Here is a 27,964-nt window from a genome sequence, read left to right on the forward strand (position 1 = left end):
GACGCACACTGTCCATACCAGGCCTGGGATCTTCAACAAAGTTCTTTATGGTCAGGTTTTTGCCCAAGGTTTCTCTAAAAAACTCATTTCTTTGAGATGCTGGCGGTGTTCTTGGTGTGCCCAAGAGAAAGAATTGTTGCTCCCTAAAATAACTGTAAAGCCTTTTCTTGATTTAGGGGAAAAACATTTAGTGTTTTTTCATGGAACACACCCAATTAAAAAGCAACCATGTCAACAGGAGAGGCCTTTTTCTTCATACATTTTCTTTTCTTAATTACTGGGTTTCCATCTGGTTGTGCCATGTAGGTTTGGGATAAGGAATTTTGCTGGGGGGAACTTCAATTATTGAGGTTTTCACTTTTTTTAACAGAAGGCAGGGAATGTGACCCAGAGAGGGCAGGAGACAGATCCTGCTTCTCCAACCAGTTACACGTGTCTACCACACCGACCAAGCTAAACAGTTTCATTAAGCAATCTCTTTACTTACAGTATTTTTATTACAGACACAACATTTTGGAATTTAAGAGATGGAATGAGCAAAAGGGACAGGTCCTTCTGTATGCAAGAGGGGTGTCCCCCCAGGGGCTATGTGGGAAGAGAAAGGATGGTCCCGTGAGGGGAGGTGTTTTACCAAAGGCAAATTTGTTGAAGTAAAAAAATCCACCTCCCCACTTCAAGCAAACTATTCCCCTCAGTTTGATTTCTTTTTTTTTTTTTTTTTAAACTTTCTGGCAGGGAGCAGAGGTGGAGAGACAGGAGAGGAGAAAAAGGATAAGGACCACAGCATTTTCATCCCTCAAAGACCTCCAAACCCATCTTCCCTAACAAAGGACTTCACATTCAGAACCAGCAAAAACCTGCTTTCCTGTACAAATAACATGAAATAACTGAGCCATTCGACTGCACTGGTGAGCCCTCCCTGAAGCTCCTGCTCTCCTCAGAACTGCTGCCAAGCACCACGGCTTCTCTTCCACTCCTTCCTCCCTCACTCTTGTATTGCTATTGGGTTGTTTTTTTAACGGGAAAAATTTAGTGTATACCAACAAAAGGAAAACAGAAAATCCATCCTGCTTTTCAGCCACAACAGGACTTCTTCATCCCAGGAAGCTGCAAGAAAACTGTATTAATTCTTCATAAAGCAGACAGATTCTGCCTTCTCTTTGAGGTGAGAACGCCTTTATGAATGATATAACAAAACCACCTCCTTTAAAAGTTGTATCGTGTTGAGATCTCTCTGCGTGTACCCCTTGATGCTGAGCACTTGATCAGAGCACATTAAAACGTCTCCTCCAGCCCAGTGTCTGAGTGTCCAGAAGACAGACAGTTGTAGGTCCCACACACTTCAGCCAGACAAGCAACACGGGATTCACAATGGGAATTAGGGGCGACGCTGAAAAGAAACATTCATTAAATAATCGTGTGTGCCCTATTACCATAATCACACGGCATTCATTGTGCCTTGGATGTTTCCTCATCTTGCCCTCCCAAAGATGAAAAATCTCTCATTCCCTTCTCTGTGCATCTGTTCCTGTCTCCAGCCACGGCCTGGACACAAAACCAAGCAGGACTGTCTGACCTGACACAGCTTTTCTTACCATGGAAAATGGTTGTTATCAAGTAACAAGTATTTGAGATTATGATCTCATGTGAATTCTTCATATTTTCGTTCTTTCCACACTAGTATGATAGAATCATGTTCAAGGCAACGGCCAGCAGCTGATTTACTAAGCTGCCACCAAAATTACACTGTTTATTTTAAACTTAGCTTTGAATTACACTATTTCTTTTAAATTCAGCTTTTAACTGAAATCTAACAGTATTTCCTTGCTCTTGCAGGGAAAAGAATTTTAAAAAGAAAACAAAACTCTTAACAAAAGCTAAAAAAGATTAATCCAAGAACTGTGACGGTCTCTCGTTATTCCCTCACACACACATACAAGATGCCAAACAAATTTGGCAACGTGGTTCATGCCCAGGGCACTGACAACCCCAGCTGGTGAACTGCACTCAATGGGGAGGTGCTTTAGGACAAGTTGCTAAAACAAGAGACAACCTAAACACCCAAAGTGAAATGCTCTTAGTACATCTGAAGAACAAAGATCAACCATAAACCGCCTGCTGATTGCAGGAGATATTTTCAGAAGCCAAATACTTTTCATATAATCAACGTCAGCAAATACCTTTTTAAAAGTCCCTAATATAGACAAGACCTTCCACTCTCCAGTTTTCGCTTTTACATCACACACTAAGTTTAGGCTTTTCAATTTTAGAACAATTTCAACTTGTTCTCAAGAACAAGTACGCCTTTGAAATTCTTTTTAGAGTCCCCAAAGGAGGGAGAGGAAATTAGTTAGCTCACTACCCCTTTGAAAAATGTAACTGCTACAATAAATATCTGACACCAAAGTATGAAAATTCATGTAAATTTATGTCCGCAATTCCAGAAATATTTTAAGTAACACCTATATAAAACAGAGTTTTGCATGGCAGGATGATTTTATAAGCACTGTTTTGGCAAGGCTGAACTTCTGAGGACTGGAGAAGCCACCGAGGTATTACACATGTCATAGCAAAGAACTGAGTTAAAATCACTCTGCAGGAGGCCTACAGCACATCTATTTGCAGTATTTCTATCTTAAAAGCAGTTAAGAGTGTTTATAAATCAGGTGTCTCCATCATTACCCTGCTCAAAACCAGCCATGACCTGTCCCCAAATAACAACTCCAGAAAAATCAGGCGTTTTCTGGCTCCTAAGCCTATAAATAAACGTGCATGTTTCGTGAGGATATGGGGATTATCCATCTCCACAAATACTCCTTCTAAAAGTAATCTGATCCAGCAGGCTGGAGGAGCGAGTATTAATCATGCTGGGCTCTGGCTTAGCATAACTTTGGGCAGAAAAGAGGAATCTTCACTGCAAGGCAAGGGAGGAAACCACAACTCTTTTTACCAGAACTCCTTTGGAACAGGTAAATTAAACGGATTTAAAACGTACACAGGGTTCTTCAGATTTTTCCTGTAATTTGGAACACAAAGTACTCCCGAGATATAAGGGTTATAACAAGCCAAGGCCACATGGGACAGTGAAAAATAATCTGTGCAGAACCACACATTGCCACTGAAGCAGCAACTGCACGTGGGGTAGTGCACATGCAGAGCAAATGCATTGACTTTCTATTTCATTGGAGGCTGCAATAATTTAACTGGCACACCTGTGTTTCCTGTTTTACTTACACCTTTCCATCAACCACTAATAATTCTATTTCAACTGCAAACTAAGAAACAAGCTGGTCTTTGCCTAAGCTGCAATTTGATTTATCCTACAACAATACACTTGAGTGGTTTGACCATTTATATAATTATATACCTGATCTGTACATTTTTCCCTACAAAGGCCTCTAAGAATCCTAGTATCTTTAAAGTATGGGCAACACAAATACCATCTCAATCCCATCTTCCCAATCTTCCTGGCACAAGCTAATTTTTTATAAAATCATGGAATCATAGAGTAGCTTTGGGTTGGAAGGGACCTTTCAAGCTCTTCTAGTTCCAACCCTCTGCCATGGGCAGGGACACCTTCCACTAACCCAGGTTGTTCCAAGCCCCGTCCAACCTGGCCTTGGACACTTCCAGGGATGGGGCAGCCACAGCTTCTTTGGCCAACCTGTGCCAGGGCCTCACCATTCTTATAGTAAAAAATTTCCGCTTAATATCTAATCTAAATCTACACTCCCTTCAGCTTAAAGCCATTCCTCCTTGTCCTGCCATTACGTGCCCTTGCAAAAAAAAAACAACAAACAAACAAAAAAAAAAAAAAAACACAAACCCTTTCCAGTCTCCCTGTAAGCCCACAACATACTGGAAATGAAGCTGCATCCCTGTGATTAAATCCCACTCGGCACCAGGATCACCATGAGGAGGTCCCGTCCCCTCCCAGCCCGCACCGAACAAACAGGAATGCTCCTTACAAACTAACAGGCCCTGAGTCACTGCAAGGGCCTCTTTGTAGCAGGCTCTGCTACAGAATTTACTGTACACAGCCTTTGTTTAGGGATTCAGAGTTTATCCAAGGACCTTCTTTGAACACTGAGAAGCGACTTCAGAGCCGTTCGCCGCCTCGCTCGCTATTTACTGCAGGCACCCGTTTGTGTTCCTGGAATCGGCTCCCCTCTCCCTCCTCCCCTCCAAGTTGATTCTGTTGACTATACAGGGAGCTCAGGCTTTTAACTCTGAATCACAAAGTTAGATGCCTGAAGGAGACAGTGCCAATACCCATCTGTCTAGTTAACAAGTCTGTAAACAGCAATGGTACCATGAGAAGGTTTCCACCCACTCTTCACTTGGAGGTTAAATTCATCTCCTTCTCCCATTTGTGAGCTTTAGCTATAAAGTGAAAAGTTGATGTTGATTGAAGAAACTATTCCTCAGATATCCTGCACAAAAGGCATTCATCTGCGTGTTAGGATGGTTCAAAGGAAACGTTTATGCATCCTAGATTAATTTATTAAATGAAATTTATGCAGCTTGTTGCTGATGACATGAAAAATTTAGAGCTTCTACTAACGTGCTCATTTGGCCTCCTTGCAAGAACAGACTGCATTTCAATTATCTTAGACTACAGACAAAGAGGAGAGGAACAAAGCTTTTCACAAAGAATGTCCTCATAACTAAACTAGCATATTAAAAATGGATTGTGGATCTCTGAATAAAACTGAACAGGTTAAAGTACAGCTAAGAAACACTTGGAACATCGGTGTGTGTGAGGAATAGCAGATTTCAAGCAGGTCTTTGTAAGTATTTTTGTCTCTTGAGTGGGTGACAGATTGGTAAAAGAGAAGCAAGAGAAAAATAGAAAAGGAAGGAGGAGGCCAGAAGGAAAGTCAGGATGGAAGGAAGAGCAGTGACAGGAACTCTTAACTGAGAGACGAGGCATGGGGACAAAGTGAGTTGAACGTTAAGCTTAAGCTTGTTCTCTCTCAGTGTGTCCAGGTAATGCCTCTGAAGGCTGGAGCATCAGCTGGGCTCAGGGTTTAAGGTACAGTGACTGTGGCTCAGGACAGCACTGATGAGGAGGAAGAGCCAAGTCCAGCCCACACCAACCCTCCCACTGACTCCTTCTGCTCCTGATCCCCAGGGCTAAAGGTCATTTGTCAGCTTCAACAGCTCTAGACCCCACTGCATCAGCTTTACACAGCTACTCTCAAATTCCTTCCATGGACAGAACTTATCTTCCCTGAGGAGCTTCCTTTCCATGTCCCATCCTCAAGTCACAGCAGCTTCTATGGAGTCAGTGCTTAATCTCCATTTTTCACTCTTCTCCTGACCTATGCTGTATTTCCCCTCTCTCTCAGGAGGTCACAGCCTTTACACCACTCAGTCATACAAAAATTCTTCTGGCTCGACTTCCTAGAGAGAACGTGGAAATTCTCTGCGAGACTCTTCAGAACATTTTGATGATGAACTCTTGAACATCTGAATTAAACAATGTTTATTACCTAAATACACTTGGGTAGATCTTCAAGGGGAAAATTCAAAAACATACCCAGGTCAAAAATACCCTAAACTTCCTGATAAAAACACACCCAGGTCAAAAATACCCCACACCTCCAGCATTTCACGGAATTATCGCTGCAGATTTAAGCAAAAGCAAAACAACATCATCACAGCCTTGAGCATCCAAACACTGGTGAAATCTCTTGGCATGAAGTTAAACAGCTAAAAATTAGCAGGAAAGATGCCCAACCATTACATGTTGAACTAAGTAACACTTCAGAATTATTTTAAGCAACTGAGGATGAGACTGTGCTTGGAACCTTGATGTTGAGTGGCACTGAATAAGGTGTTTGCTTTTAAATACAGGCACTTGTGTATAAAAACACAATGTTGTAATTACAAAATTAATGTTTTACCTGAGAGAGGCTACTCTTTTCTTTAAGTTAACCTCCCACAAAGTTATAAAAGACATACAGAAAGATCTAAAGCACATTCTTCCTCTCAGTATTTTCCTCTGCTGCAGCACACTGCTAAAATAAGAACAACTTCCCAACACCACCTCGGATACTTGTCCTTGCTGCTGGCAGGTGAGATTACAGACACGCTTTTTCACTTTGAACCAGCTGATTTCACACTTCTTTACCTCTCTTTCTTTAATCTAAAAGGCATATTTAACCTCAACCACACCTTTGTTGTGCTCCCAGCTTAAAGGCATAGACTATTTACTCATCTTTAACATGATTTCAAAGCGATTCTGTTAAATGCCCAGTGAAATATTTCTGAAGGTGTCCTCTTTCTTTCCTATTTGGTTTAAGAGGACAAGATGACAACTCTAATTATTTTTTTTCACAAGTTTTAGAGAAGTCAGACCCCAACAATAAATGTTGCAAGGAAGGATTTCCTGAGATATAGGGAGATTCTTCAGCTATCACATAACAGCTTCCCACTTTCCTATGGAAGCATGAATAATTATTTTAAATGGAATAAACACAGTTAAAGATGAACCAAACTGAAAGGCTTATTTTATATATTTAGGTTGGCATTCTAATCTCAGAAAGCATGGCCATAACTCATCAGGTAACACCAACCTGCTATCACAGTAACTCGTCAGTTGTATCATAGTGTGATCACTCTCTGTTAGGAAAACCAAATTTCCTAGATTTTGGTTCTCTTACTAATCTTGCATCTCATTTGTTCCATGTTCACTCAGTTATAGCACTTCAGCAACTATTCATAGTAAAACATGGGGGTAACAGCCATCATAGTGACTATTATTGGTTTGGTTTGTTTTAAAGGACAAGCTAATGTCATTTAAATGTTAACATCAAACATTAAGTTCACTGAAAAGTGTTCCATTCATGACAATTTATGAAAACCTGCTTGAAACAAAAGTGAGGATGTGCTTAAGTCTGCTTGGAAGTCCCTGCATGAAGCCCTGTCCCACCACAGGCACTCTGCTGGGGTATCACCACTTGGCACGAGAGATGTGCTCTCAGAAAGTGTTCCACTGACATGGAAAAAACCAGCAAATTCCTTAAATTTCCTGTCAAATTTGACTCAAATGCATTACTTGGGCATGTGCTCTTTCAAACACGAGAATGAACTCAGCAGAAACACCTCCCAGGTATTGGGAGCTAAACCGGGGCATGTAATTCGAAAGTAGGAAAAAATAATAATGAAAAAAAAAAAAAAGAATAAAGGGAGGGGGTGCAAAAAACCAAACAACTTTTTTTTTTTTTTTTTCCTGTGCTGACAGTGCCATAAAGCCCAACCATAGATCCTGCAACCATTTCAAAGGCAGGAAAGGCTGAGGCCTTCACTGTGGTGTCCACTGGCTTTGAAGTGCCGAAAGCAGCTGCTCCCAGCAGATAGGAACTGTGGTGCTGCTGGAGTTATTTTTTTTTTTTCTTCAAAATATACTTTCAAATCGAACAGCTGCAAGTAGAACAAAGTTGAGCTAAAGTATATTTAAAGAAAAAAAAAAAATCCCCCAGTTTCTCTCTAAGAGTGTTCTCAGTGGATACTTCAAAAGCAAGTGGCACTGAATCAGATGAATGAACCAGGAGAGACGTGTGAGAGCTGAAACCAAATACTGCAAGATCCAAAAGTTCTTCTTCACTTTATTAATGGATTTCAATGCATTTGAAAAGTTAACAAAATATCAACTGCCATGGGTTTGCATGGTTTTGTCCTAATTCTTTTTCAAGCAAAAACAAACAAACAAACAAACATAAAGATCAATATATATCAGGTTATTTGTTGTTAAAAATATCAGATAAATATCAACATATCACTGTGTCTAAGCTTCAGGCAGAGCAATCTTTCAGCCCCACAACCAACATGTTGAGAGCAGTAATCTCTTGGAAATCAGTATTCCAGGAGAGTCCTGTGAAACACAGGCAACTATTCCTATAAAGCAGAGAGGTGAAACCACAGCTCTCAAGTCCCTCCATTTCCAAAACATTTCTCAGATTGGAGAACATGATAACACATCAGTTAATTTGGTTCTCCATTACCAATTTCATTAAATGTATGGGCAGGTGAATTGTCCAGAGTGCCTTCAGCACCACCCCTGCCACTCGCTGTGCCAAACAGAGCTGAGGGTCAATTTTCCTTCCCTTTGTGTGTAAATTCCATTTGACAATTAGATTCAGACACTTGAGGCAGAACATCTCAAAGCAATTACTACATTTTTCAGGTAAAATATTCAGGATTTTGGTTGGCTGTCATTTCCAAGTGGAAGTCTGTTAGAGCCCTGGTCAAAATGTATCCCCAGCTCTAATTTACTGCCCTATTTAAACAGTTTCAATCAGCCCATTCCTCCCCAAGTAACAACCAAAGAAATATGCAGTAAAACGAGGCAAGGAAAAGTGTGCTTTAAAAAATGCTTTAGGAGCTCTGAAGCATAAACAGAGGGTAATACAGAGAAACAGAAGCTGGAACTACTGAAAGGAAATTTTAAGTGTGGAAGGACTGAGCTCATCCCGCTCCGTGGTGGGGCTGAAGGGGCTTTGTGCTGCAGAAAGGACCATACAAAAGGAACATCATTTCCAGTGATAACCCACTGCAATCTGCAGGAAGGGTCACATATTTTTCATGCTCACAAGTTTTCAAAGAACATTCCAAATGAAGTACAAAGAGAAACAAATTTTTAAAAAGGGCACAAACAGGATTCCACTGAAAATTCTTCTGAGGCTCTCATTGTTTAGCTGTTAAGTGCTGAAACCCTTTCCTTGGGTTCCAGTGATGTTTCATAAAGCCTAGCTGTTCTTTCTTACAGTAAAAAGCAGCTATCCTAAATAAAATAAAAGGGAAGCAGTAAACATCTCCTCTGAGTGGAAAATGCTTTCACTGATGTTTACCACAATATCAACATTGTTACAGAGGAGCAACGGAAAACGAGTCACCAAAACCATTTTAACTCTCACATTAATTTCTTGGGTTTGGGGTTTTTTCATCCACTCTCCAGAAGGTGTGAATATAATAGGGGTGAGGTTATAAGAAAACACATAAAAACAAACCATGACAACACAAGACATTATCATTTGCCTTTAGTGAGTAAAGCCAGCTGAGTACTGGGTAGAAAATTTTATCTATGGTTTGGTAGATCTTACCATGGATAATAAAGAAAAAATTACCATTTGTAGGTAGGAACAAGAATGTCCTAAATCCTTATACGTTGCAGGTTAGTATTTACCTCTATCAATCATGTTCCTAAGACTGGGAACAAAATCCTGGCAACCCAAGTGGTGACACTCACTGACAGTTCTGAGTGAGGGCAGGGAAAATACTTTGATCTGAACCAGCAAAGTCCCTCCTACACAAAACATGCTACTGTTCCTCCCGAGCACAGGCAAAGGTCTCTCCCAACACCTACCAAAGTCCTCTTGTTCCTTAATTCCTTGAGAAAGCCCCTTCCAGAAGGACCAGAGTAGCTCTTGTGCCAAAGCCAACTGCAGTGGTTCCTCCTCTCACAGCACAGAGGATAAAAAGCAATGAAACCACACTGCCCTGGTGGAAATGCAAACTTGTATCCACCTTGATGAGGGAGAACTTTTATGGATTAACCACATCATTCCCGGGAGGAACTCAAAAAAAGGTTTAATCCTTTACCAGGTGTTACCAACAGTGGCCACTTTACTTCCATGACCAAGTAGCACCTCACACCAGCTGTGATGGGTTGTTCCAGCTGTGCAGCTCTCAAACCTCTATCGTGCCATCATTTGTCTACTTCTACTTCTGCTTTTTTCCCTTTACACTCCATGACACCACTGAACTCAACTTTCTTGTCTCCACCCAAATGTTTCCTGAATATTCCCCAACCCTGAAATCACTTTACAATGAAGAAAACCACTATCAGTGGGCCAAAACAAGCAGTTGGAGGAACACGCCCCGCGCTCAAAATGATAAAATGAATAAACTGCTGCTTCTCGGCAAGAAGAAAAACAGATAATGCATCAAATAATTTAATCTGGTGATTATGAAAATAGGTGTTGCCACCTGGAAGCCTGGGAAACAGTTTGAAAGAGTCAGAGGTACAAAGGATGGCGAAGAGGAAACAAAAATATTTTCTGGGTAGGCTCTTCCTCCTCCATCCCCCAATAAATCAGCTCTGAATGTCTATAAATTGGTGTCTTTAGAGGAAGGACAGAAACACAGAGTGAGAACAGGGCTCAGCCTGCCCCAGGAACTGACCCACAGCTGCAGGAAGGGCTGTCCCTCCTCCCCTCCACCTGAAGGAGCAAAGGGACTGACCTGTTGTTCATATCTTTTCTTGACCTCCTCCAACTGCCAGGAGAATTCTTCGGATTGCTTCTCCCGGAGCAATTTTGATCTGCTTAGATCAGCTTCAACCTCTGCCATCTACGAGGTAAAAGAAAGGGAATATTTAATTTAAAAAAAAAAAAAAAAAAAAAAAAAGAAAGAAGAAGGTATAGCTTGAAATGTTCTGATGTTTCTAGGGTTGTTCGTAAACCATCAAAGAGGAGAATATCACTTGTTGGGAATGGTAACAACATCACTTGTGGTGAAAATGAATATTCAGTCACTACAGGATTATTAGTTACCCACAGGGCAGAGTGATCATTTATGTCATGCCACTCCCTGATTACAAAGTATTGACTCAGTTTTTCACTCAACAGTGGTGAACATCCCATCAAAATTAAGTGAATACTTTTTCTAGGCATATTTAAGACTCAAATATATTTCACTCAAAAATACACTGCCTGTGGAAATTCAAGGGAAATCGTGTGCGAGTCAGTGCATAAACTGCACATTTAAACTAAGTTTACATTAAATCAGAAAATAACTTAAAAGAGAATTATTTGGCTGCAAGTGAAGTCCTCTGAAGATAGTCATCGCCTCTGAATAATGAGTCCCACAGATTCCAGCACACAGCATCAAGGAAGCAATTTCACAACTCAATTAACAAAGGCTTTTGTATCAAAAGCACAACTGTTAGCTGTACATCAGGCATGTTTCCAGGGGAATATATATATATATATATTACTATGCTGCAGTGCATACTCATCAATTACTTTTAGATCTAGATCCCACCACAAGCAGTGAATAAACCATCCCCCTACAAAAATGTCTCCCTAAAAGAGAGAAAAGGGTGCAGGGGTCTGGAGGGGCAGTGCTGCCACAAGCCCATCTGCTACACAGAAAGAAGAAACACACGAATTCCTGAACCACAAGCCAAAATCCTGCTTGGCCTAAGGGAGTGCTCAGCCTTCAAACAGATGTCTGTGCCAACTGGCCTGGACATCACTCCCAAGCCAGGAAAGAGGAGAAAAGGCAGCACTCGGAGAGGGAAAAGCATTTTATTGGAAAGTAGTTCAGCAAGAGAGGAAGGTGCAGGACTAGGAGCAGTTGGCCAACTAGAAAGTAGTAAAATAGAATAGAAAGGAAGCAGCTCTTGAACCTCACTGTACTATCTGCCATTAAGAAAAGGGACTTCAGTGAATATTTTATGAATAATTTCCTCCCACTCCAGCTTACTCAAATTGCACATCCATGGCCATATTTTACTCAGGTTAATAAAACCCAGAAAAATAACACATCTTGTTACTGTATTAAAGGATTTTTTTTTTTAACAGAATGAAAACATCCTAAAATGTGAAATAATAGAAACATATGCAAAGATTCCTTAAATCTACTGGTTTTTGTGGTTTACTCATTAGGCCACATTCATATATTTCCTGTGAGTGCAATGAAAGCTCCTGATCATTATTTGCCAAACCCAGGAAGCCCCAGATCTAAAGTACCAATAACACAGCCTATGTATTTGTTCCTCTTTTTGTTGGTTACTATAGGGGGAAAAAAAAAGCAGATCCTGCAGTTAAAAACCATCACTCCCCCATCAGTGGGCATCAGGTGACTCTTCATAATAATCACAAGCTTGACAAAATAGGAAGCAGATGGCAAAAGAATATCACACAGCCAGACTAATGAATCAAATATTGATTACAAGAACTGAAAGTGCCAGACCCCATCCCACTCATCCCCGTAATTAACTTTACCACACCCCAAAAATGGCTTTAGAAGCCCAGTATTTCTAATGTGGTTAAAAGTGAGGCGTTGCTATGGCTACTGCAGTTGTTGTTGTATAAGTAACACATCCCACTTAACCACAAAGCAGAGAATTTTCCACTATGTTCCAACGTATCAGGTGATTTATCGAAAGATTATGTGGATGCAGAATAATGGGAAGGGCCAAAGCTCTGAAGAGAGCCACAGCACTGTTCCTTTGATGTACTTCCTTGGACCTTGGCTCCTGCAGAACAGTATTGCTCAACTCTACAAAACCATTTACTATTTCTAGATCTTAGCAGGCAAGTAGGGACAGAGTGAACCTATGGCTGATTCATGGAATCAGCAAAGTTTGCTTGCAAAATTTCCCGGAAAACAGCAAAATTCTAAAAGAAATCTGTCATTTTAAAATTACAAGTGACTAAGTTTTCTGAACTCTTTTGCACCTCCTTTAGGTTTGGATTGGTTTTATTTGCTGGAGGTTTTTGAAATTTTATTGTTAAACTTTCTAGAACGAGACTATATCCCTTTTGGAGCAGAAATAGGGTATTACTTCAAGTCATAAATTGCAGGAGAGTTGTGTAGTACAGAAAATGTCAGATTAAAATTGCAGGATTTGTTGTATTGCCCTCGTGGGTCCAGTTTGCTGAACACATGTTGCCTTTTTAAGTTTGCTCTTGCTTTTTACTTCCCAAATTCTATTATTTGCTGTCTGCACGGGTCTTAAAAATACCAGCAATGAAGACTTCCATAAAAGTAATTTTGTGACAACAACAAAAAGAGAATTTCCTCAGTTCTAAGCCAGCATCCTGAGCAATCCATTCCAGTGCCAGTCTGCAGCACCCTCCTGTCAGCAGCAAGGGTGGGTTACAGTAGGTGAGTTTGGAACACTGACTATATGGTCAGGCAGAATTAAAAGCTGGAGTTATGCTTGGAGATCTCAACCACACAAGGGAGTTAAGGAAACATCCCTCTCCTCCCCTTCTGTTTGATCACCTGTTGCTTGTTCCTCATTTCAGCCCCTGGGCTGCATTTGTCAAGTCCCAGGGGGGATGGTTTAACTCCTGTTTGCTCTGTAAGAAACTGGAGCCATTAAAATCTTGCTACTTCAAGTCCCTGCTTTTTAGGGACAGAAGAATGGGTTTTTCCATCCTGTGCACATGACTGCCAGCAGCCACAATGGCCCTGCCCCTGCTTGGGCTCAAACTGATTACAGGAGCTCATTAATGGGAGACAGAGTCGTTCAGAAAAGAGTAGGAAGAGACACACATTTAAGTGGAAAATGACAAACGTTGTTCCATAGGGTGTATAAACTAACACTTTATACTCTCACTCCTGAAAAATCCCTAATCAGTATCATAACTGCAGATATCTTTATAACAATGACAATTCTGGCTTTGTTAGAAAGATGAAACAACTGCCACCATCCCTTTCTGACTTGCTGGCAAAGACACTACATTGTGAAAGATTTTGATGTAGCACTCTCAAGTGGAGCATGTTTCTGGCATTATAAGATCAGAATCCGCTATCCCACTGCGCCAGAGTTTCAGAAAGGCTGGCATTGTGACCTCCTCACCCGCTGTTTCATTTCAGCAGAGTCTTTCTCTGAGTTCAGCTCCACCTGCCGCTTAAACTCCTCCAGGGCAGCGCCTGCCTGCTGGGCCTGCAGCCTCTGTACCTCCGTCACCCGCCTCAGCTGCTCCTCCTTCTCCCTAGAAAGTCACAGAAAATTTTCAGAGTTCAAGTATCAAATAAAAGAACAAGTGTGCTGGTGTAAAAGAGAGGCCTTTAACCCGATCAGTTGAAAATAGTATTCAGATTTCAATTTCCTGTCCCAGCTTCTGCCCAACTTCCCTTGGCAGGGCTTTGAAGAAGGGAATGGAAGGCCCGAGTTATTTTCGCTTTCCCCGGTTGAATTTCGCATGCCCAAACCCGGCCTTCAGAGCTCACAACAATACCTCCATCCTCACAGCCTGTGTTGATTTCAATGCTTCACTACCTGCTGGAGAACCCCCTTCCTTAATCTCACCTTTAAATGAGATTCCATTAACGTAACTTAATAGTAATAATATATAATTAATAACAAACGAGATTTGATTAAATTATATTTAACACCCCCCCCCCCAATATTTAAACAAACTCCTTTTGACATGATCACTTACTCCCATTAAAAAAAAAAAAAAAAAATTTATCCCAGTGCCATCTTTGCTCAGACAAGGTGCAGGATTATTCCCTGCTTGTCATATCTCAAAATGCAGAGCGGGGTAATGCGTGACACGTGGTACCTTCTTAATCTATTAGAAACCCGTAACACTGTAATACCTATTCAGCCTTTGCAGATGTTAAACCTCTATGCAAAGATATTTTACATGAACAACCTATGCTATTTGGCATATTAAACTCGAGACACCTACAGAAACCAGGCTGGGTTTCTTCAGACACGATGGTTTATCAATAGCAACGGATCTATAATATTTTATGCACACGAAAAAGTAGAGATGGACGACATATTGTCACAACACCGACAAAAACTCTGGTAAACTGTAAGTATTTAAGAAGTTCTGATGTGATTCCTCAAACAGAAAGCAACCAGGCAGTGTTTATAACTCTCTGTGACACGTTTCTGTTCCCACAGGTCAGAGGAGTTGCCTGACTGTGTTAGGACACACGACGGTGGCATCGCTGGACAAAGCTGGCTCCACCCATGGCTTGTAACAGAAGACACATTCAAACAGACCTGGGGCTGACATTTTCATTCTACAGGCAGAGAGGAAGCACCTCACTATAAATTTCCCACTTTGACAGAAATTATTTCCATATAAAACAAAGACTCTGACACATAAGAGACGGAAAAGCCCAGCTAATTCATCCAGTCTGTCACCTTGCCAGCACTGAAGTAGCTATTCCAGCACTGAGTGAGCCTTTCAGAAAGGTCAGGAAGCTGCCAAGCCCAAAGTTACAGTATTCACATCCTCTTCTGTGGTTTTCAGACCAGACTTTGACAATGGGACAAAGAACATAATCCTACATCTTCACAAAGGGGCAGTTTGCAGAGAAGGAGAGCAGAGTAATTCCATTAGCAAAGAGATCAAAGAAATGCCACAAGCCCTGAGTCAGTATATTACTGTTTATTTTTATAGTTTTTTTCATGATGCATATTTTAAAGAAAAATAAATTCTTTTGGTACTTTACAGTTGATGGAATAATTGAGACGTAGGGAGACTGTTCTTTTCCTTACAGGAAAAGGAAAATACCTTTCTTACCCAGCAGAAATGAGGAAAACAGAACAACATCCTGTATCACATTTCTGGTGATAATTGTTTAGGGGTTTTGGGTTTGTGCTCATAGAAGACCTGTGAAAATTTCTTTAAATTTGCTAGAGAGTATCCTATCACATCCACATAGATAATGCTTTATTTTCATCAATTCCATTTCCTAGAGTCCTTTGAGGAGGAAGCATAATCCATCTATTAATCTAAAGTACCCTATTCTCCATTCATTCATAAAACAATAACAATTACACAGCAAAAAAACAACAAACCAACATTTCACACCCCCCCCATCTAAATTCACGTGGCAAAACGATCATTTAGGATTTAAATTTCTACCACAGAGGATCCAAAAGATCAAAACTGCGAGTGCAAAACTCCTCCACCATTTCTCAGAATGGGCACAACAAATGATGCTTCCAGAGGCTGAAGTGCTATGGAGAGTTCATTTATCCATCAGCTCCAGCTGCAAAGGTGTTTGGCTCAGTTATCCCCCTAAACCCACGTGTGCCAGGGAGCTGCTGAATACAGATATTTTTAAGTTCACAGCTGTTTGACACTGAATTATGGTGAGTACATCGCCCTCTGCCCTTCCACAACAAAATCTACCTCAGAAAGAAGAATTTCTGAGAGGTTGAATTACGTTCTGAGACCCTCACACAGCTCAGCATCCTGAAAGGGAGGACAGGTGGTCAGGCTCACCAGCAGAGCTCTGTCCACGTGTGTTCCCTTGGAGGGACCACAGAGAGGGTAAAACCTTCGCTCCTTCTCCCCAAGATCCTTAACTCAGCACAAACAAACCTCTCTCCCTGCAAAATACATCTAATAATTCCACTCCACACTAGAAATAAAACCAAAAATCAAAGCTTATTCAAACACATCCACACCGACAAGTGTCACGAGACAGTTTTGGTCCAGTCAGATGGAAACACAACAAATCTAAACACAACAGGACAAGACATCAGTCCTCGTGCTCTTAGTGAGGCTCCAAATCTATGCATCTTCTTCCCTAGGAAGATATTTTTATTTTGAAATATTATGACGTAAACTTCTAAGAATCTGGTTTTCTGCACCTTCCTTTCTTTTAAGGACTTAATCCCATGAATAAATGCAATGTCTCATTATAACCAGGAATAAAACTTCATTTTTAAGGGATGTGGGAGCCAAAGCTCTCTACTTTTTGTGCAGTTCAGATTTGTACAGAAGCTTAGAAAACCTGTACAACAATGGCCCTCGGTTCACAAACATAAGAAAAGCTTCACTTTTTTTTCCCAAGACACCAAGCAATGTGCCTTGCATGAAGCACTAAAATATTCACTTTGAAGATTATTTTTTTTTTTTTCAGTTGGACAAGTTGTGGGGCCCAATACAACACAATTACATCACTTAAATCCCCTAAAGCTGAGCCGGCCTGAATGTAAAAATAGAGTGAATTTACTCCTTGGCCCCAATTTTAAAAGCAGCACACTCCTTTTGTTTCAGCATATAAAGGATACAGCAATGGAATCAGGAATCCTACACAGCACAAACCATCCCAGGGAAAGTTGACTATGAAGTCCAGAGCCTCAATTTCAGAAAGCAGCACTCTGAAATGTACTGATAAATAGGAAATATAAACATCTTATGTATTTTCTCTTCATGCTTAATCCTAAACATTTGCTTTGCTTCCCAAAACGTTTTCCAAGAGGTAACAACTGAACACACTGAGACATTACAGCGTTGCAAGTCACGTTAATGAAACAAGGGGCAATCCAGAGATTTACAGGAGAGGTTAATTAAACTTGGGATGTTGCAGCAAATGTTGGATGAACCAACATGTTACTCACAGGGTTCCCACCATTGCCTTGTACCAAAGCAAGGGCTCACCAACAGCACCCAAGAGCAGGAGAGGTTCCTGTCTGGGTCTCAGCCTCTTCAATAAATTAAATTAAAACCCTTTAGACATGAAGTGTAAGCACACCTGTGAACAGAATGGACACAGCCAAACTTCCCATGCAAAAGCACATTTCAGGAGTTTCACCTGAGTATCTTCTGTGTGTATACAGGCACAAGGACCCATTCAGTACACACACATATATTTCACTTTATATAGGGAAATATAAGCTGACCCACAATCCTGCTCCAGATCCCAGACTGCCCCTCCCATGGAGGTGCTCCAGCACCATCAGGACTCTACCCAATTACAAAAATTAACTCAATTTACACCCACATTTTAGTGCCACAACCACTAAAAACCACTCCACACAGCAGACCACTCCTAGAACGCTGACTATTTCAACTCCATAAATAACGTGTCAAGGCCTAAAGTACCACGTGTTTGTAAAAGAGGGGGTTGCTGTGTTAGTTTATTGTTACACAAAAACGCTTCAGTAGAAATGCCAGATCTCTGAAACACGCAAAGAACAACCCTGCTTTTCCTGCTCTACTGTTTTTTGACAAATAACGATGCTGAAGTGCCAGCTTTGGGCCCAAACACACCCACCCAGCCGTGCCTGGAGTATCCGACTGCACAGGCAGATATTCCAGGAGACAACCAGGGCTCTCCTACCACGGCAGCACCCAGACATATGGAATGTGTGCAGAGCACTTCTTTTTGGTGGGGAGAGGAAGAAAGACAGTGTGAAGTCATTCAAGCGGAATGATAACTAAACCAAAGCCAGATCAAAGCAGCGAAGAAGAAAGACTGAAATGTGAAGCTGAAATATTTATTGCCTTCAAAACATCATCCCTATCCTGTCCCTGGGCACTTTAATATTTCGAAGTTGTTAGAAGGCATTCTAACTTGTTTCAGCATTTCAAAGAAATAAAGCCAAAAACACAAAGCCAAGAATAATTCTATCGTTCGCTCCCCAATTTTAAGAATAAGATGAGTTTGTCTTTATGAGAAAAAGCATGAACCCACTTATAAATTGTTTACAGTTTGCATATTTTGAGATGTTAACATCAAAAAGCTGGTCTGCATTCCTTCAAGTAAGCTACAACAATGAATATTTACAATACAATTATTATTTTAAACTACACACTTATGTTTTAAATAAATCATGAGATAACATTAACAACTAAACCACTACTTAAAGCCATTAATGAATTCAGAGTAAATAATATTCCACGTGCATAGCATCACACAGAAATAGGAAGAATAACGCCTTACATTCAAAATTAATGGCTCACAAATTAACCAGACACTGGTTAAACACACTAATAATGATTATAACTATTTCTCATTATAATAATGACAGGGTCCTGTTGTGCTAGGTGCTGTGCAAACAGAATAAAAACAGCCACTGGGAAATGATGAATGAGATGTGGCTTAAGAGGCTGGGCCAGTGTTGTAAATGTGGCTGGAAAGGAAAACGTTATAATTTTGTCTCAACACTGCAGGAACTGTCTCCAAGATTCAGATACACCACATATAGGAAAGACCACAGAGGCTCAGTTATCAAGGCAGGAGGATTAAAACAGAGATTAACAGTCATGGCTTTTCCATGCTGAGACAGCAGCTAAACCTCAACTAGGAGAATACAGAGGGGGGAATGAGAGAGACAGGTGTAGATAATGGCACTGAGAAAATGAGACAAGGCTGTAATTAAAAGGTGGACCAGCAAGTCAGCAACACAGACAGCAAAGAGATTCATGAGATAGCCAGAGAAGAGGTGCAGAGAAGGAAAGATAGGGATCAGAGAACAGCACTGTGGCACAGAGAGCTGGGGGGGAGAATAAAATAAACCATCTGAAGGACAAAGTATGTGAGAAATCACCAGGCAGAGGAGAAGAGCCAGGCAAGAAGAATCACTTAACACTAACAAAGCACAGCCCGAGGTGTGTGAGGAGTGACAGAGCCAACAGTGGTTGGCAAACCCAAGACAATGAGGATGAACCACCAGGATTAAGCCTGTTAAGGAGGTACAAGGATACAGAACTCATGCTGTTATTCTGCTTATTTAAGGAAAATATTTTTATGGCTAAAATAATTGTACTATGATATTATTCAGGATTCAGAGTAATAACATCCACGTTGTAACGGATAATACAGAAATTTAATTCTGAGGAATGATGAGTATCCACTCAGCTCATCTGTTTCTCAGGTTGGTGGACATGGATTTTCACAATTTTCATTTCATTAAAAGTACTGTTAGAATGATTAACTTCAACTCCTCAGTGAAGGCTGGTAGTGTTGTTGATGAAGCTGAAAGAAAGTTGTACAAGGTACACAAAAACTAAAGCAAAATTAAGATTATCAAGTGTAACTGAAGTGGAGCCATCATAATCATCAAGCAACAACAAGGATCAAAGTTTTTCCTTATACTATTTTGTAGTTTTTAAGTGACCCCAAAAAAGGTGACAGCCTGAAACATTTCATGCTTTTTAACAATCAGTAATTGGGTTCAATCCTCTGTAAGACTTTCGTTTAGCCAACTGAAGGTTTTTCTCATTCCATCAGTGTTTTGGGCACTATGTAGCCTGGAAATATAATGCACTGATTATAGATAAAATACACTGATATCAAAGGGAAGCTTTTTGGAATAATAAAGGAACAATTCTGATACTTGTGTCCATTATTTGTATATTCATTTAGTGAATGCAACAGCAATAACCCTTAATTACACTAATTATTAGAATAGCAATTACAGCAAGTATTGAAGTGCCATAGCATGATACACCAATGCTCTTCACCTCATGAGGCAACACCTTTCACTTCATACACTTATACATTTTCACAGTTGTAACCACTAGGAAGATGCCATATGATACCCCTCTAACCATCTTGAGGGACATGACAGTCCCAGAGACAAGGATTAAAAAAATCAAATGTTACATTCCTCTTTTTTCGGTACAACTGCAGCTCTCCAGAGAAACTTGGGGTGGGCAGGGAAAAGAAACTGAAAGGCTGTAAATAGTTAATAGAACCCTTGATTTTTGCTTTTAAGTGAGGTCATTAAAAGCAAAGCTCCCCCAATTTTTGCGTTCGGGGTTCGCGAGGCGGCCCCCAGAGCGACGGTTCCGGCGCCGCGATCGCCGGCGCTCCAGGGATGTTTACAACATGCTGGAAACTCTGACTGCCTCTGCTCTAAAAGGTTTCAGATGCTCACATCCCCAAGTGGAGGACAGCTGGCTGCTTTTCCACTGGTTCTTAGAGGAGGAGGAAAACAAAACCAAACCTAAACAAAAAAACACCCGCCAAACCCACCAAAAAATGACACGCGGCCCTATTTTATAAAGAGCTGAACTGTATCAGAACTCCTCCAGCCACATCATGTTACTGCTGGGTTTAAATCACACTCTCAGCTTTTTTTTTCATCATAATGCCACTGTTGTAACAAGGCAACACTCAATATTTTAGTAAAAGATAATGATGAACACAATGAGCATGAGTATAAACTCTTAATTGCAACACTTGGAATTAAAGACAATGCCTGTTCATATTTCTTTAATTATTTCCGGCTCTAAATAGTAATAGCTTTTCCATTCCTTCAAGAATTCCCTCCACACACAAGTACTTCATTTCCAAGGAAAAAAAAAAAATGGAATTAACTACAGGAAAACAGCTACACTTAGGCAATTATCCTAAAAATATTAACAACAACAAGCAATTATTCAGTATCTGGATTCAACTTAGAGGAGCAAGAAAGGCAAAAAGAAATTAAAAATTAGCTTGTGGTTAAAGCTATCAGTGCCTTTATTTATTTATCACTGCATTGATGATTCTCAGGCTGTTGTGTTTTTCTGGGTGCAATGGCATTTGTGACTCACACCACCACAAGAAGCCCATACAAGAGTATTTGAAGAAGCAGCTGTTCAAAGTTATCAAAGGGTTTGGTACAATCAAATTCTCAAGATTCGCTCTAAATCACATTATTTTTGCCAAAATATAATTTCTATATATAATTTTGAAAAGTCCAACTACAGCTTCTTTTAAAAATGATGGGATCTAACAATTGCAAACAAAATGAAATTGTTTTCCCTGCTATTTATTCTACCTCCTTCTGCCTTCCAACTTCACATGTTTATTTTTCCTTCCCTTCATCTGTTTCCCTCTTTATTAGCTCAGCAGCAGAACGTTCAACACTCATTTCTCTCACATTTCTGTACCCTCACTTCCTTTACATGGTCCCTTTTGTGATGTTACAGAGAAAGGAAGAATTATGGAAACACCAAGGGAATTTTGCAAGATATTAGTCATCATAAAGACTAGAAGAGCCCTTACACACAACTCCTGGTGCTAAAATTGGAGGCATTTTTATGTCCTCTGACTAAAGCAAAAAGAGCCTTTCAGATGAAACAAACACAAGCCTTCTCTAAACTTCTGCTTTTAGCAAGTGTGGTATCCAAGCCACTCTCCCAAGGCTTTACAGGGATCAATACCAAGTTTAAAACTGAGGAAAGCTCCAGGTCCATGGATCTTGTGACAATGCCAGGTAAGGAATGACCCAGAAAAACCAAATGTCTGGCAAAACCACACCAGGAGATGACAATTAGAAGCCATCTGAATAAAGAAATGACTAAGGTTTCAAGAAGAGTAATTCAGACCAAAAGTATTTCCTTCCCAAAGCAACATTTTTTTTTTCCAACTTGAATTAGTAAAATAAAAGCTCCAACACATTTTTATCAGATATTTTCCATTAAGCAAAGCCTTGAAGCAGTAATAACTGCACTAAGCACAAAACCTGAAATTTAAAATATCAATTAGCATCACTGAACCACACTTGAAAAAGCCTCCAGGAATAGCAGTCCAGGATGGGGAAGCCCAAACATTGCCACAGCTACTCACTGGAATAAGGAAAAGCAGTGAAATGAGTGGGGTTTTTAAGTCCACAGTGAGGAAACCCCACAGCACCATCTCCAAAGAGAAAATCAACTTCTTTTGCTTGACTCTCACATCAAGGATACCCAGAGAAAGCACAGAGAAAACAAGTGTATTTGTGAAAAGAAAGGTAAATAGTTTTTCATTTTTGCATCTTACTGAACACCTACAGGCACCACTTTCCCACCATGGAAAGGGTTGGAAACCTTTCGAACTGCCACCTAAAACAAATTCCAAAATACCTGAAAACTGCATGCGTGTGTTTGAGAGACTGTTGTGAAAATCTGCTACCAGATAGGAGCAGTTCTGCTGGTTTCTGGAAAGTTTAGCCCTTCTTTCTTCACCCCGAAGAATTTTAAACAAGTTCAGATGAGGGGTAAGAGAAGCCATGAAAAAAAAAGAAAAAAAAGAGGTGTTGGTAGTTCCTTATGTAAACAAACAATTTTATTAAGTGACTTGCAATAAAGCAGCTGCTCAGCATTTGCTCTGTGTCATCCCCACTTGCAAAGGGCTGAGATTTGGCTCCACAGACAGGCTTCAAAAAAAAAAAAAAAAAAAAAAGGCAAAGACTGAGAGGAGAAGGTTGTGAATCATCAGACTGGAGATGTTGTGCACCCATTCCTTGACTCTGCAGTGTTCAGCTACAATGCCTGCACCTCTACAGGTGGAGTTTCACTTCATTGCTCCTAATGGGACTTTTAAAAAAATTGTTTCCTTGAATCACACTACAGAAGAGAAGAACAAGAACTCAGGAAAGGTGCCTTTTAGAAACATAAGGGAATACTCATTTGTGTATGAGACATGCAAAGCATTAAATCAGATCCCATCATCATCTCCAGTAAATGAGAATCATCACAACTATCATTCTGAGAAACCAGCACAAGGTGCTTCTGCACTTCCATGCATGTCCCAGTATGTTAATAATTTAGTCCAAAATCTCTGAGACTCAAGATTGACAAACTTTACACATCTATGTAGTTGTAAACTTATTACTCTCCATCCCTGGAAGCGTCCAGGACCAGGCTGGATGGGACTTGGAGCAACCTGGGCTAGTGGAAGGTGTCCCTGCCCATGGCAAGGGGTAAAACAAGATGATCTTTAAGGTCCCTTCCAACCCAAACCATCCTGTGATGACTCCAGAAGGGAAGTGGTTCAGTGACAAATGAGCTGGTGTCGTGGTTGTAATCTTCAGTAAAATGGAAAATATTTCCCTACAGCCAAATAAATTAAAAATATGAAAGAATCTGATTAGCAGAGGCAAAATAAACATATTTAATAAATAAGCATCCAATTCCACAGAGCAAGACATAGCAGTTGATGTTGGGAGCTGTTCTGGATAACAACATTGTATAAAGTCAGCAATAAAACTTCTCCAGCAACAAATGGGTACAGATTTTTTTTCTTATTTTTCTGCTTTACTCCTGCTCAGCTTGTACTGTGACAAATTATATACCTCTTTATTTCCTACTCCTCTGCTTAATACAAGAGATAAGAACTGCAGAGATTGAGCCTATTTGCAACCCACTCTGCTGACACATTTTATGCAACCAAACCACAGGGATTAGAGAAACAACCTTTCCCCCCAAGTAATTACAGAGAAGCTTTTTAAGAAAACTTTGTTCTTGTAGAAATGCCATTTAAAGGACATTCTAGAAAAACCCTTGGAGCACTTCTTAAGAGTGACTTTTGCTATTAGGCAATGCCTGTGACATGCACTGCAGAAGTAAATAGGAATTTAATATCTCCAAGTCACCACCAACAGTCGGGAGCGTTCGAGCAACTCCTTTGCAAAAAGATTTGGGTTTGACAGATATTTCTACCATAAACTTCAGAAGAGGAAAAAAAAAAAGCCTTCCATAAACTCTGTAAACTCTCTTCTGTATTCAAACTGTGGCAACACAGTTTTTTCTTGAAGGGAAAGGTACTTTTAGAAATGTGGATTTTACTATTCCACACAATGTCTCAAATCACTTTCATTCTGCATCGGTGTGGATACGTTTGAAACTGCAATTGCACTGTTTGCTGTCACACCACTGGAAAAATAATGATGGTAATAATAAAATAATCCCACTAAAATGTCTGCCACTTCCCTTTCCTTGTGCTTGCAGCTCACCAGCTCCTCAAGGTATAATCCTGTGGCCATTTCGGAATCAAAGTGCATTCACATCAAAGTAGTTTATGAGAAATCACTGATGCACCTACTGGGTTCTGAGGTGCAATTCCACAAGGCACTGTTTCTATTGAAGATGCTGAACTATATTTTCACCCATCTCATGCAAGACAAGGTTGTTTTCCCAAGATTTACTGCGTCTGCCTTAGCTTGTAGTTACTTAATTTCATTCTGACAATAGTCAAAGAAATTCAGCAAAATAAAGCATTTTTACATAAGATATTAAATCCTATGAACTCATCTTAATGGCAAGAGATTGTTCAAAGGACTAATTTTTGCAGCAGTGGATAAAAAAAGAGCCATAAGGAAACCATCCATTTCTGCCACAATAAATACCACTGCTTCTTATCTGTTACTTACATACATATCCTATATAAGCAAACACATGAAAAAAAAACCTTAGTATTGTCCAGAAACATTGGTGCTAAATTAATGGCTTGGCTTCCAGAAAGCCACCCCTGAAGGATCAGCAGTTCCTCCATCCTGGGCACGTGAGGGTGTTCCCAAGAGCCACGTGCACCAACACACCCCTGGTCAGGAATGCACAGAGAGCAGACCCAGAAGTTTGGCACCAGAGCTGAAATGTAAAAGAACCAACCAGGGAAAAAAGGCTGGGCTCAGACTAGGGCACCATATTTCTGTAAATACAATATTTTTAATCTTTAGGAGCACAAATCCACCCTGATCAATCTGCCAGCTTATGTTTCCATTTAGGCAAAAAAAACACACGTGGAAGCTAATTTTTATTTCTATTCCATTACAAAATAATTACCTATTAGAAGTACTAATTCCATCACTAATCTCAAAATTAACCCCAAATCCCTGCTATAAAACAGCCAAAAGAGCAGCAGTATAAATTTTTATTAAAGAGTAAGCTACCTCCAAAATGAAAACATTATCCATTTTAAATTGGGAGAGTTATATATGGTTACATATTAGAAATCTCTACCTTATTTTCCAACACCCTGAATCAAAAAAATTAAATGAAAGAAAGAAAGTATAGGAGAAACAGAGTGTCAAAGGACATGGAAGTGAACCTGGGACAACCACTCTACAACAGGAGTGCAAGTAGCTTGCAGCAGAAGACACATTGAAAACCAGGAATGGTATAAACCACTCAGTGTAGGGGAAACAGTAAATGAATTTTAACCTGCTGAACAGTCTCCAGGGCTCTTTGATGCCAGGAGCTGATCCACCCCTAGTTTTGGCCCAAGGATCCACTCACACAAAGCACAAGGGTCAGGATCGGTCTCTGCCAACACCGTCTTAATTCGCAGGCCCTAAAACTTCACTCCAACTCAGAGCTAAACCTAAGCTTAACTACAGCCAGGGAACATCTGAAATTAAAGTTCAAACCCTCCCCAGCACACTCACCCACTCCACAGATACTGCCTGGAGAGTGTTTATTCTGCACTGAGAGCACCCACATGGGGAATCCATCCCGAGCAGCCCGTGGACTGTAAAGTCAGACTGACTTTATTAACATAACTAAGTGCAAACTGACACTTTATTTGAAAGATGTGGAAGAAAATTAATGCAACTTCGTTATCAGCAAATCAGATGGTAAAATACTAAAAGATTAAGTGCAGTTGATAACAATTCAATCTCCCCAAAATTATAAATAATAGTCAGTGTAAAGAATTTAAAGATTAAAAGCTGGAATTTTTATTAATGTCTGTAGTGATTTAAGATAGTCTCTATTTATGCCAAATACCTCAGAGATTACAGAAATAAAGAAATACAGACTTCAGCTCTGTGACTTTTATTGAATAAAAGTATCTCCACTTGCCTCTCTCAGCCTAGATAAGGTACATTGTAATATTTAACTGAATAGTTTTAGCAAGCAACTCCTGGTTTGTTTCAGAATAATCTGTTTTCCCTGAAAATTATTTCCATAACTTTGAATTTAAACTGGATAAACACATGGAAATAATAGTCTGGATAATCAAAAATGGAAGCAGCACAACATGAGTTGATGTTGTCCTCCGTGTATCTGCTGTGTGTAAACCACTCCCCTGCTCCCAAAACATCAGTCTTGGGGCATCCTGATTCATTTTTTAATGTACAAGGTTGGCAAAAGAAGCTGTACCAAGTTAATTAATAAAAAGTGCCTCCTATTTGCTGCAGACACTTCTCCAAGCCTTAGATCCATGTGAAAAACAAGCATTCACACAAAAAAGTGTCGTATCATTGAGGAAAAATCCACATTAGAGTTGTAATTTATGGATATTAAGTTAAATATAAAGTCACAGACATCATATACTACATCAATTTAAAATATCATTTAAACAAACACATCTTTCAAATTTATCCATTTCTCTAAAATAGTCCCAAGCAACAAGTCTTTGGATTCATTGAAAGTAAATAATCCAAACTTGAACCCATTTATTTAAGAGGCCAAGAGCAGCTGACATCAGGAACCTCAATTGCCACCACCTGAAAGTCAACAAATATGGGTGATTTGGTTCTTGCTTTTACCTTTTTTCCACTTTTCTGCTCGACTGAGAACCCCAAAGATGCAGCTTTACAACAGGAAGGAAACCCAACCAAATTCCAGGAAGGCCCATCAGATGAGACAAAGCCTCAGTTTGTCACATGAATGTGCCTGAAAACCTCAGGGATGGTTCAACAATTATTCCATATTCACTTACTTCAAAGTCTCTTCCAGTTTCCGGATTTTCTTCTGAGCATCCCCCTCTCTTTATCCAGATCGTTCTGAATGACATTAATCTGCCATTTGAAAGAAAAAAAACAGCCATATTTTAGCTAAAACAACGCCACAGGTTCAGAAGAAATAAATGTTATTTTTGATTCTAAAAACTATTTGCGTATTTCTTTTGCACTGATGCAGAGATTCCTAAAATAATGTAAAATGCTAAAGGAGAGATTAACAGAGAGATGAAGTATGAGCCAATAGAGCTACTTTTCTTCTCACAGTGAATATTATTCTCTACAGTAAAGAAATATCAGTAATTACAGAAAAAAAAAGAACTACATTTTCTTTAGGTAAGTACAGAAAAGCACACAGAGATCTACCTAAAACAGTGCCATGTATTTAATCTCTAGGGTGCAGGGCTCCTACTTACCAGCTTGTGAACACCCAAAGCCAATCACTTCTTATCAATTCTTACAACAATAAAAGCAACAAATGTAAATATCTTACATAAACATCCTAAAGAATAACAGTAATAAAACAAGCAATAATAACAATAATGATGATGATAATAATACTCAAAGAACAGGTACAAGAATCTTTGAGTTTGGTAACCTCCCAGGAGTGGTGCAAACCATGAGTTGTCATGATATCTTCTGCCAAAGGCAGATGAAGAACAAGAAGTTTGTATTGCTTTAGGATTGCTCAAGGAACAAGATGAGAAGCACAGGAAATCCTTTATTCACTTGCAGTCATTTGTAATATTGCATGCTTTTTAAGTCACCACAATAAAGAAAAACGTGTTCTAATAAATGTATAGTGCAAGGAAAAAACAAATTCAGAGGTTCTCTGCTGTGAGCAGTTCCTTGTGGGTGTTCACTCCAGGATGGTCTGAACACTTAGTTGTGTTCCAAGAGCCCCCAAACCCACGGGCTGTCTATCAGAGCAAAGAAGGTATTGCCAAACCTGGTAAATTCTATATATTTAACAGCTGGCTCGGGAATGGCTCTCAGGAATAATCTGTCACTGCTCCTATGCTGAGCTGA

General features: G+C 40.0%; 1 protein-coding gene across 1 annotated transcript in view; it reads right to left on the reverse strand.

The window, feature by feature from the left end:
- CEP112 (centrosomal protein 112) overlaps nt 1–27,964 on the reverse strand; it is a 150,123-nt gene that overhangs the window by 84,841 nt on the left and 37,318 nt on the right. The window contains 4 exon segments of the mRNA XM_050319264.1: nt 10,249–10,356; nt 13,601–13,736; nt 26,917–26,959; nt 26,962–26,995. Of these exon segments, the coding sequence (XP_050175221.1) occupies nt 10,249–10,356; nt 13,601–13,736; nt 26,917–26,959; nt 26,962–26,995 (321 nt within the window).

Source organism: Myiozetetes cayanensis, unplaced genomic scaffold (assembly GCF_022539395.1).
Source record: "Myiozetetes cayanensis isolate MyiCay16 unplaced genomic scaffold, myiCay2020 scf22, whole genome shotgun sequence".
Classification (NCBI taxonomy): domain Eukaryota; kingdom Metazoa; phylum Chordata; class Aves; order Passeriformes; family Tyrannidae; genus Myiozetetes; species Myiozetetes cayanensis.